The sequence below is a fragment of the Equus asinus genome, chromosome X, assembly GCF_041296235.1.
Source record: "Equus asinus isolate D_3611 breed Donkey chromosome X, EquAss-T2T_v2, whole genome shotgun sequence".
Taxonomy (NCBI): domain Eukaryota; kingdom Metazoa; phylum Chordata; class Mammalia; order Perissodactyla; family Equidae; genus Equus; species Equus asinus.
Window position 1 is genome coordinate 39,325,630 of NC_091820.1, and position 11,070 is coordinate 39,336,699.

General features: G+C 55.0%; 1 protein-coding gene across 9 annotated transcripts; it reads right to left on the reverse strand.

Annotated features, from left to right (window-relative positions):
- Positions 1-4,327: 4,327 nt before the first annotated feature.
- On the reverse strand, positions 4,328-11,070 carry WDR13 (WD repeat domain 13). 9 transcript variants are annotated; one of them, XM_070503223.1, is made up of 10 exons: positions 10,855-11,070; positions 10,472-10,550; positions 9,545-9,751; positions 8,817-8,926; positions 8,568-8,698; positions 7,657-7,964; positions 6,709-6,889; positions 6,464-6,605; positions 5,007-5,125; positions 4,328-4,597 (listed from the first exon to the last, which is right to left on the reverse strand). In XM_070503223.1, exons 3-10 carry the CDS (start codon positions 9,548-9,550, stop codon positions 4,413-4,415), a joined length of 1,182 nt encoding a protein of 393 aa, XP_070359324.1. In that variant the 5' UTR covers positions 9,551-9,751; positions 10,472-10,550; positions 10,855-11,070; the 3' UTR covers positions 4,328-4,412. The 9 variants fall into 9 exon arrangements, with proteins under 9 accessions (XP_070359324.1, XP_014690757.1, XP_014690761.1 ...); XM_014835271.3 differs by having other exon boundaries at positions 9,545-9,785; positions 10,472-10,551; positions 10,896-11,053; XM_014835275.3 differs by having other exon boundaries at positions 10,472-10,551; positions 10,896-11,038.

Below are 11,070 nucleotides of genomic sequence, written 5' to 3' on the forward strand. Positions count from 1 at the left end.
GAGACTAGAGGGGCCTTTCAGTTAGAATGTGAAATGAAGGCCTGGGTTCAAGGTCATGCCAGAGGAGCAGTGACAGTAGGGTACTTAACAGAGACCTCTGTTTAAGATTTTATTTTCTCCTTTTTCTCCCCAAAGCCCCCGGTACATAGTTGTATATTCTTCGTTGTGGGTTCTTCTAGTTGTGGCATGTGGGACGCTGCCTCAGCGTGGTTTGATGAGCAGTGCCATGTCCGCGCCCAGGATTCGAACCAACGAAACACTGGGCCGCCTGCAGTGGAGCGCGCGAACTTAACCACTCGGCCACGGGGCCAGCCCCAGACCTCTGTTTTTAAGGCAGACCAGAAGGGCACTGATGGTGAATTGTTAATAGAGGAGGTCAAACCAGAGAGGATCTTAGAATAGCTGAAAATCAGATCGGGGGCCCTTGAATTGGAATAGTTAACAGAAGTCTCCATTCACGGTCAGACCAGAGGGCCAATCAGGTGGAACAGTCTATAGAGGTCTGGGTCTGAGGTCGGGCAGAGGGGCACCGAGGGTGGAATAGCTAACAAAGGCTTTGAGTTTGGGTTGGATGAGGAGCCTCTCATGTTGTGTTAGTTAAGTGATGCCCATGTGAGAATTCAGATCATAGGGGACCTTGATGGGATAAAAGCTAACAATGTCTGGAGTTGAAGTCAGACCAGAGATGCCTTGATAGTTCCAGATTTCAAAAAGGCCCAGTCAGAGCAGAAAGCAAGTGATAGTGGGATATTAACCAGAGGCCTAGATTCAAGGTTGGATCAAAGAATAGTCAGGAGAATTTTAGTTCCAAATAAGACCAGGGGGGTACTGATGGTGAGATAGTTTGCAGAAGCTCAGGTTCAAGGTCAGAACAAAGCAGAAGTGATGATGGAATAGTTAACAGGCACACGGTCTGAGGTCTGCCCAGAGAAGATTGACGTTACAAGTGTTGCCCGTGTCCTAGGTTCCAGATCAGATCAGAGGGGCAGTTACAGAGGAATAGTAAATAGAGGCCAGTGTTCAAGGTAAGATCATAGGGGTATAGACAGTGGAATAGTTTATTGAGGTCAAGCCAGAGGAGCATTGAGTGTGGAAAAGTTAACAGAGGCTCAAGTTCAAGTTTCAGACCTGAGGAGCATTGATAATGGGTAAACTAAGGCCTGGCTTCAAAGGCAAAGAGTTATTGATGGTGGAATCGTAAATAGAGTTCCAGGCTGGAGTTTAGACCGCTGTGACACTGATCCTGGAAGAGCTGAAAAGACTCAGGCTCGAAGTAAAACTGGGGGTCTTGTTGGTGGAAGCATTAACAGAGGCCCAGGTTTGAGGGTAGACCAGATGGATACTGATGGCGATAGAGTTAGAAGTACCTGGGTTTGAGGTCACACTAGTGAGGCACTGGTGGAGGAAACATTAAGAAATGTCCAAATTTGAAGGTGGACCAAAGAGACAGTGATGGTAGAAGAGCTGGTTAACAGAGGCACAGGCTTAAGTTTGGGCCACATGGACCTTAATGTACAACTGTTAATATAGTAGTGTGGATTGGAATTGACACCAAAAGGGCTCTGATGGTCAAATAATTAAGAGAGACCAAGATTCAAGGTCAGGTCTGAGGGTCTTCAAGGTTAGAATGGAGCAAAAGGGCATTGATCACAAATTAACAGAATCCCAAATTCAAGGTCAGATCAGAAGACAATAACTGGTGGAATGTTACCCAGAGGCCCTGGTTTGAGATTTGACCAGTGGTACACTGATGGGGTACTAACTAACAAATGTCTAGCTTCAAGCTCAGTCCAGAGAGGCTCTTGATGAGTAAACATACAGGTTCAAACTCAGACAAAGAGCATGGCACAGTTAATGGAGGAACAGATTTGAGGCAAGAACAGAGTGGCATGGATCGTGGAATTACCGAGTTTCAGATCTGATGTCAAACCAGAGGCACAGTGATGATGAACAAGTTGACAGAAGCCCAAGTTTGACCAACAAGATTATTTTTTATTTATTTTTCATTATTTGCTTATTATTTACTTTCTCTTAGGTTGTGAGTCAAGGAAGAATATCATGAAGATGAATTCAAAGCAGAACGTCAACTCTGCTGCTTCAACATCTCGTAAGGAGGGAACTCTCAAAATCATGTACAACATCCATGATCGGCTGCCTTGAATCCGGACTCAATAAAGAACATAAAGAGTGTGAAGAAAAGAAGAAAGTGTTGGAGAAAAATGAGGCCACCAACCTTAGTCGAAACTGAGCATCTTTCTGGTGTTGCATACTGTGCAGAAAAGGGTTAATAGCCTGAACTGCTGTCCTTGGAAAGGCCTACTTCAAGGTTGGCCCTTGGGTGTGCCTATGGGACCAGCCCCCAGTAAAAACCCTGGGCCCTGAGTCTCTAACAAGCTTCCCTGGGTGGCGACATTTCCCATGTGTTGTTGCTACTGGCTACTGGGGGAGTTGAGTGCGTCCTATGTGACTCCACTGGGAGAGGGCCCTTGGGAGCTCGGGCCCGGTCTCCTTGGACTCCGTCCCGTGTGCCTTTTCCCTCTGCTGACTGTGCTCTGCATCCTTTTGCTGGAAGAAATCATAGCCGTGAGTACGACTATATGCTGAGACTGAGAGTCCTCCTGGCAAAGCATTGAGTCTGGGTGGTGCTGGGGACCTCCCACACACATACATATATGCATGATCTTGACCACGAACAGGCCAGCTCACTGATGGCCCCATGTCCTCACCATTGCCTTAAGGTCTGCCAGATGGAAGTACCAGGTAGAAATGCTTCTGGACGAAAGTAACCACAAGTAACAGTGGATTGAACAAACAGGAGGTTGTTTTCCTCCCCTAACAAGACTGCTGGTGTTAGTTTGGCAGCTCAACGACATTGGGCCAGGTTGGAGTCCCTGTGACTCTGTGGACTGCCCCTGAGGTCTCAAGATGGCAATCACACTTCCCAATGATGCATCTGGACGTGTCAGCCTGTGGAGCTGGAGGGAAGGGAGCCAGAGCCCCTTTGACGTGTCCTGGTGACTCCGGTCACTGATAAGGGATTTTGGTTCTCTCCCCGTCTATACCTTAAGCTTTCTCGCCTCGCTCTGGGCTCCCTCAAATACTGGACATCACTTTGTGATCTCTGAGCTGTTCCAGGCCTTGAATTTGGGCCCTGGGCAGGTGTGGAAGAGCCACGGGCGGTCTGGGGTTCCTCTGGGGATGGGGAGAGAATCCTCATCCCCCAACCCCAGCTGGAGCGGCTAGCTCAGCCTCGGGGGCCATGGTTGCTCCCGCACCAGCTTGGCCCTCCAAGCCTTCAACACTCCTGCTCCCTGCCTGTGGGAGACAACCTAATGCAGACAGGTGTGGGGCCCAGGTCCCAGCTGCCCTGGGGGTGGGGGGGCCTGGGAGCCTCAGCCTCCCCGAGGAGCCAGCAGAGCCCTGCAGGCCGACAGCACGAAACTCCTATGGTCGAGGCCAACACTCCCCACCTCACCTCCTCCACCACCAGCACCCTGGCCTAAGTCCCTGTCATCACTCCCCTCAACTACCGCACGGTCTCCTCACTGGTCCCCCTGCTTCCACGCTTACCCCCATCTGTGCTCTTCACAGTGCCGAGAGGTCCTCTTACAATCAAGCCGGATCATGGCACTCCTCTGCTCAAAACACCCCTCACTCAGAGAAAAAGCCCAACACCTCACCACGGCCCACAAAGCACTCCAGGAGGAGGCCTGTCCAACCTCATTTCCTACCACTCTGGTCCAGCCACACCAGCCTCTACAACGATCCTTCCGGCACTCCAGCCTCGGCACCTTTGCACTTACCTTCTCTATCTAGAATGTTCTCCCCCCCAACTATGGCTCCTTCTCTCACTCCATTCAGGTCTCTGTGTAAATTTCACCATCAGGAACGTCTTCTCTGAGCACAGCACCAAAAAGAGCCCAAGCCCCACTGCTGCAACACCATCTCCTTCCCTCACCAGTCATCCTTAGGTGATCTGTGAGATAATTTCGTCTATTATCTACCTGCCCCCACTTGAACCCAAGCCCCACGAGGGAAGGGATTTCCGTCAGCTTAGGTCACAGCTGTAGCCCCTAGTGTCTAGAACAGTTCCTGGCACACGGCAGGTGCTCGATAATGTCCGTCCAATGCATGACTGTGTAAAACACTTAAAGTGGTGCCTATGACGTGGCAGACACTCAATAAATGGTTGCTGAATGAATGCATAATCAATGTATGAATGTATGAATGAACGAACGAATGAGTAGGTGAACCCCATTCCAACTTGGGTCCTAGAGCTGCCGTCTCCCCCAGCCCGCCCCCAGCAGACCCGGGAGCCAGCCACCGGCACAAGCACAGAAACTTTATTTACAAACATGAGGCTGTAGCAGGAGGTGGCTGGGAAGAGGGACCGTGACGGGGCCGGAACGCTCCTACTTCTGCTCCCGCCTCCAGACGATGACCATGCCGCTGGCGTCACTGGAAGCCAGCAGGCTCTCGTCGCAGTTGAAGCTGACGTCCAGCACAGGTGCGCTGTGGCCCTGCAGCTTGTTGACAGCAGCCTTGGCTGCCCGCTCCACATCAAAGAAGTGCACACACATGTCCTCGCTGCCCGTCACTGCCCAGATGAGAGGGACAGGCTATCAGGAGGTGTGGCAGGAGGCAACGGGGTGCCCTGGGTATGAAACCTCTGAGATGTCTGAGGTGTTGAGGGATTTACGTCTAAGGTGTGAGGTCTCGTGGCTGGGGCAGTCTGGGGGGACCGTCCCTAGATGGCACGTCACCTATTGGTTCTACCACCAGATGTGGGGTCTCTGAGCTCTCAGGGGGGCGTCTGTGTCTCAGGGTGTGAGGTTTCTGGGCTGTCTGGGGGTCTGTGCTCCAAGTGTGAGGTTGCTGGGCATGAGCGTTCTCGAGGCCCAGGAAGGCAGGGCGGCAGGGTGTCGTGAGGTCTGAGCCGGATCAGCCCCAGCCCCTGCTCCCTGCCCCTCCCGGTCGCCCAGACACCCCGACCCTATGGGACTCACCCACACAGGCCCCCTGGCGGAAGGACATGAGGGGGCAGAAGATGCTGCGCACAGGGTGTGAGCTCTGCTCAATGGGGAAGCTCCTCTTCAGCTGCAGGGTCCCCTCGTTGTCCACCACCCTGAGGGGAGGAGGAGAGCGGGTCAGGGCGCGGTCTCAGCCCCAGAAGGGGATGAACGGTAGGCCAGTCTGTGTCCCCGCCCCTGGGCCCGAGTTCTTTTCAAGGCTCATGAAAGCCAGTTTTGAGAAATCTGCATACACCAGGCAAGATGGGCTGGCGTGTGAATTAGCGACAGCTCGAAAGTGATTCCGTGGACAGAAATGGGTAGCCTCCGGAGGCCAATTCACAGTTCCTCTTTCTAAGAGTCTCTAAGAGATCCTGGCGTCAGGACGGGCACAAAGAGAGGAAATGGCTGACCACGGCCCCCGCACTGTGGAATACCACACGGCCACGTGAAAGGATGGACTGACGCCACCGCGGAGACCTGGGGCACTTTCACAGGCATCATCTGGGGAGAAAAGCGAGCTGTGGAGGGTGCAGAAGCAGCTCACTTCTGTAAAATGACGACCCTTTCAAAAATGTGCGGACCTGTGTGCACACCTAGGGAGCCAGGCGACAGGCCAAACTAGGGAAAGATACGTACAAAGCTGTTAACAGGCTTTACTGAGGCCAGGGGCGGGCCAAGGTGGCAGGAGGGAGGAGGAGAGAAGGGAGGGGATGGGGGAAATAGGTAAAAAACTTAGGAGTGTACTTAAATTAAAAGTTATAAGCACATATACATATGTGTGTGTGTGTGTATAATTTTTTTAAAGGGAGAAGAAAAATAAAATAGTAAAACAGCAAGCATCCCGTCAGGCAGTGGTTCTCAGGCCTGGCTGGACATCCCTTAGGGAATTTTCAATACGCTGCAGCCCAGTCCCGCCCCAGAGCGTCTGAAACCACCAGCCTGGAGCGGGGCCTGACCAGGACTGTTTGAAGCTCTCCAGGTCATTCCAGCGTGTGGCCCAGGCCGAGAACTGCATTTGGGTAACAGGACCTATGTGAGTGAGGATAGTAAAAACGCTCCCACAAAAAAAAAGAAGGAAGGAACACAGGCCACTGCTCTAAGGGGGCCCTAGTCTATTTGATGCCTCAGTTTGCTCATCTGTAAAATGGACGTGACAGCACCCACCACATGGGGTTGTGAGGGTTAAATGAGGTGATGTGTAGAAGGTGCTGGAAATAGCGCCTGGCCCCAGCAGTTGCTATGGCAGCACTCGCTACTGCCTGTTCTAGTACTGCCACTAGCGATGTCATTATCATAAAGAGACTGGACCTCCCCTCGTGAGAAATGAACCTGCTGGAGGAGACAGGTTCTCAGGCCCGACACGGCTCTAGGCTGACAGGGAGACAGGCGCCGGCCAGCCTGATGGAGGCGGCAGGCCCCCGTCTCCGAGCGGCCTGGACGCGGAGACCCACCTGTAGAGCAGCAGTTTGTTGAGACAAGCGTTGATGAGCAGCGAGGGGTCCCGGGCCTCGCGGCTGACCCAGGAGCGGGCAGAGATGCTGGTCACAGGGCTACCCTCGTGCACCACCAGACGCTTGGCTTTGGTCAGCTTCCCTGCAGCAACACAGGGAGGGGAGGCACAGGTAAGGCCGAGGGCTGTGCACCGGGAGGGCGGGAGGGCGAGCAGGCACCCAAACGCAGGCCTGGGCCTGCCTACCTGTGGCCATGTCGAAGAGGAAAGAGAAAACACTGCCGCGGTCATCACCCGCCCAGAGCAGCCGGCCAGGGGCATCAAAGGACAGAGCGAGGACACGGCCCGTCAGCTTGCTGGAGCCACCCTTCACTTTCTTGCCAGTGGAGATGTTCACAACATGCACATTGTGCTTGGCATTCCCCACCTGTGGGTGAGACCGCACACCATCATCCTGCTCTCAGCCAGTCCTTCCTTGAGTCTGACCACAGTGGGGCTGTGGCGGGTAGACTAGACGGTAACTCAGGCCTGTAATCTTATGAGCCAGCCCCTCTTGCAATCTGACCAGAGTAGACAGCTGCTCCCAGAACTAAAGGGTCTCAGACCCATAATGCCACCCCTGGGCCAGCACCCTCCATGGTCAGCAAACCACAGGGCCACCCCAGGCCCATGATAACAGCTCGTCTGCTCCCTGACTGGTCCTTTCCAGAGGCTTGACTACACTGGGGCAGCAGCTGCTGATGCAACTGGAAGGATCTCAGAGCATAAGCCCAGCGGCCAGCCCCTCCCTCCCCTCAGGGCGAGGCCAGACTTCACTTCTTTCCCCTGCCTTCTGACTCTCCTGGGGTTGAACCACAGTGGGACTGCCACTGAGACCAGACAAGCTTTCTGACCAGTAATCCTGCTCCCCAACCAGCAGCCCCTGCAGTTGGAAAATGGTAGGACTCCTGCTGACGGGATGAAGGGGTGCCAGATGTGCGACCCTGCCCCCTGACCATTCCCCCAGAGTCCACCCCGGTGAGGCCATCCCAGACTGAGAACTGCATGCCCCCATTCTGACCCGTTTCCCTCTGAGTCTGATCAGAGAAGGATCGTGGCAATGGCCTAGAAGGGGCCCCTCTACATTGATTCCCTGGGACAGCCCTCCTGGCCCGACACCCCCACCCTCGGTGAACGGGCACCCTGGAGCCTGACCACAGTGAGGTTGTTGTTGACTGGCTGGAATGTGCAGCAGAGCAGTTCGGCGCCGTCGGGGTCAGGGATCTCCCGGATGCAGCGGCCGTCCTCAGAGGCCCAGATGCGCATAGTAGCATCAAGTGAGGTGGACACGAGGATGTCATTGGAGAGAGACCATGCGAAGTCGGAGACACCACGGGTGTGGCCACGCAGCACTCGGAGCACAGTGGGCGGGGCGGGCACCAGCTGACAGAGCGAGATGCTGCCATCGAGGGAGCAGCAGGCCAGGCGGTGCCGGTCATCGTTGGCAAAGCGCACCCTGGGGACTGCAATGCCAGGGAGCCATTTGTGGGAGTCAGCACACTCTCCAGGTGCTTCCATTTATGAAAGGCTCTGCCACGTGGGGGGCGGGCCAGGACCCACTGCACCAGGCAGTGGCCTCAGCCAAGGGCTTTCCTTGGCTGAGAAAAGGAGTTGGAACCCCAGAAGGCCCTCTGCCAAAAGCTCTCTAAATACCTAAATCTTAGCAGGTACCTTATAGATTGCAAAAGACTTCTGCAATGTGAAAAGGCTCCTACATCTCAGCAAGTACCTTACAATCACCAAGGTCTTGGCAGTTTGCAAAACCCACTCTCCTTTGCGAGGGGATCTCTCTGCAGCAAAGGCTTGGAACTCTTCCAAGTGACTCACAACCCAGACACCTTCTGCAAAGTGCTCTTTCGAGCTGCTGAGCTCCTTTGCAGCAGACAGCGTGGTGAGGTTTTGCAGACCACTTTGCAGAGGGCTTTTGGTTTTGCAGAACGTTTTATGGATGGAATTCCTCCTTGAAAGGTGGGCCAGAGACTTGGTATTAAAGATAAGGAGGCGCTGGGTAGTTGTGACAGTTTGGGCAAATCTGTGGTGATGGGACCCGCCACCTACTGGCTCACCTGCCTCATCCACGTGCTGGTCAAAAACATGGTACATGCCCGCAAAGGCGTAGTTCTCACTCAGCGATGTGTCCCCAGCCATGGCTCGACTTGCTTCTGCCGCTGATGTGGGTACCACGCTACCGGGGGGCCTGGGCCCCAGTAAGAGTAGGGGTAACAGGAGGTAAGTGCTAGCATTCAGGCTGCCACTGCCTCGTAGCCCTTCTCCTCCTTACAAAGCCTCAGCCCTCGGTTTCCCGTGGTGCATACCTGTCCTCATAGACGGCGCGGTTCATCTGTGCCTGCAGCTGGTAGGAGCCTCGGCTGACGGAACGGCGGTGCCCACGGGCCCCCAGGGCCCGAGGATCATCCTCAAAGTCCTGCAAACAGAGAGGCTCGGCGTGGGCACATCTTAAAAACTGCCTTCAAGAACCCATGAGGTCTGGAGTCTTCAAAATAGACTCAGAACCAGACCCCTTCTCACCCTGTCCACTGCCACTGCCGTTGCCAGGACTACCGTGGTGGCCTCTGCACCAGTTCCCCTGCTCCTGCCCTTGCCCCGCTCAGGAGATACTCAATAAATGTTCTATGAATGAAGAATGAACACTCTTTCTCCAGAAAACCACTTGGCTCAGTCTTTTGCTTCATTCAAGTCTCAGCTCAATTGCCACCTCTTCCAAGAGGCCCTCTCTCATCACCCCCCTCTATCCCCCACACCAGTCCTGCTTTATCCCTTGTCTGCTTTATTTTTCCATCTTAGCACCTCTCACGATAAGCCATGATCACTACTGACTCGTTTATGTGGTTTGCTACATTTATTGACCTGTTTAACTTGTTCATTGTCTGTTTATTGACTTATCTATTATCTCTTTTTGCCCTCTGCTCATCCTTAGAGCCTGGAACAGAGCCTCGCACACAGCAGGTGCTTGACGAGTCTGTTGAGTAAACATACATGGAGGCAGGTGGTGTGCACGGCAGGTGGCTGGGGAGGAGCTCACCTCCATTCGGTCAAGGGTAGTGCGGCTGCTGCGGACGATGCTGTTGCTATAGGCACGAGCACTGCCTGGCTCGGACAGGGGCCCGTAGCGCTGGCCCAACAGCTGCCCACGCAGCCTCAGGTACTGCCGACGAAGCGCTGGGGGGTGCCCCGCCTTGGCATTCTCCCGTAGTAGCTGGCTGCGCCGCCGGATATACTGTGTCCGAAACTGTGGAAACGTTGGTGTGCGGTACGCGTTGTACCTGGGATGGCAGGAGGCAGGGCGGGCAGCAGGCACAGGACAGAGGGAATCAATCAGCTCAGGGGACAAGGAAGGAGAATGAGGTGTGTGGCAGTGAGGGGTGTGGAAGGCAAGTAATCAGCCGTGGTGATGGGGGTACCTCTAGTGCTGAGATGAGGGTGAGTCTACAGTAATAATGGGCATGCCGATTGGGTCAGTGTGGGGACAATGGTAGGAGTGTGCAGCTCTGCTGGAGTTAGTATGGAGCGACCGAGTCAGTATAGACAATAACAGGGGTCAGTCTGATATGGTGATGGGCATTAGTGTGGGGCAATGGTGGGAGTCAGTATGGGATGGTAATGGGGTCAGACTGGGGAGGTGATGACGGTAAGAGAAGTCTGGGGGGGCAATGGTGGGGAACAGGATGTCACCAGCCTGAGCTCCATCGTCCCCTCCCAAAGGCGCTAGTAACACAATCTCTTTGCGCATGCCCACATTTGACTGCATTTTTCCCAGCATGCTATTTACGACCCTCCGGCCAGCCCTTCTCACAGCGGGCAAGCCCCCCACACCCTGCTACTGCGCATGCTCACCTTCGGCATGCCAATACAGCCGCATAAGGCAAGTTCTCCGCCCAGCCTCACTTATCGCCATTGCGCATGCACCACAGTAACTTCCGTTCCCATGGGCTCCGACCCCACGCCTCACCTCGCGTCTACTGCTAAGACCTGCTGCCACACCGCGGCCATTCCCCGGCCTCCTCTTCTGGCGTGTCCGCCCGCGGGAGCCTGCAGGACAAGGGAGGGCCTGGGACGTCAGCGTCTCAAGTGAAGGGATCTAGTTCCGCCCCTTCCGCCAGGCGATCTCTGCCATAGGCACCGAGTCCCTTCACGCCAGGATGTAGCGAAATCCCACCCGGCTGTTAGCATGGTCATCGTCCCAGCCCTGCCCTTCCCCGGCAGCGCCCGGATGACTCACAGCAGCGATTCAGATCCCGCCCCTCCCCGGTCGCCATAGCAACGCACCTCCCCCCCGCCTAGCAATCCTTGGCATTCCCCACCCATCCTGCCGCCCCCCCGCCCCCCGCCTTCCCTTCTCGGGTCCAACAGCAGGGCCCGGGATCAGGGACCACCTCCGGGGCTGCCTCCCGCTCTTGAGGCCCCCGGGGCGGCCCTGAGATCAGTGTCGCCCTTTTCTTCTCTCTTCTCCCTCCTTCAGGCTCTAGGCAAGATGGCCGCCTGCTGCCAGGAAGCGCTGCCGAGCACAGAGCGAATCGATAGGAGTCCTCCCTAAGGCGTGGAAGAAAC

What these genes read in the sequence shown, in the direction of transcription:
- WDR13 (XM_014835271.3), bottom strand. Translation starts at nt 10,512, where the DNA reads ATGGCCGCGGTGTGGCAGCAGGTCTTAGCAGTAGACGCGAG. An exon ending in CGCGCCGTCTATGAGGACAG is followed by an intron (nt 8,699 to 8,816) that starts GTATGCACCACG and finishes ACTGGGGCCCAG; the next exon opens with GCCCCCCGGTAGCGTGGTAC. An exon ending in AACAAACTGCTGCTCTACAG is followed by an intron (nt 5,126 to 6,463) that starts GTGGGTCTCCGC and finishes TCCTCCCCTCAG; the next exon opens with GGTGGTGGACAACGAGGGGA.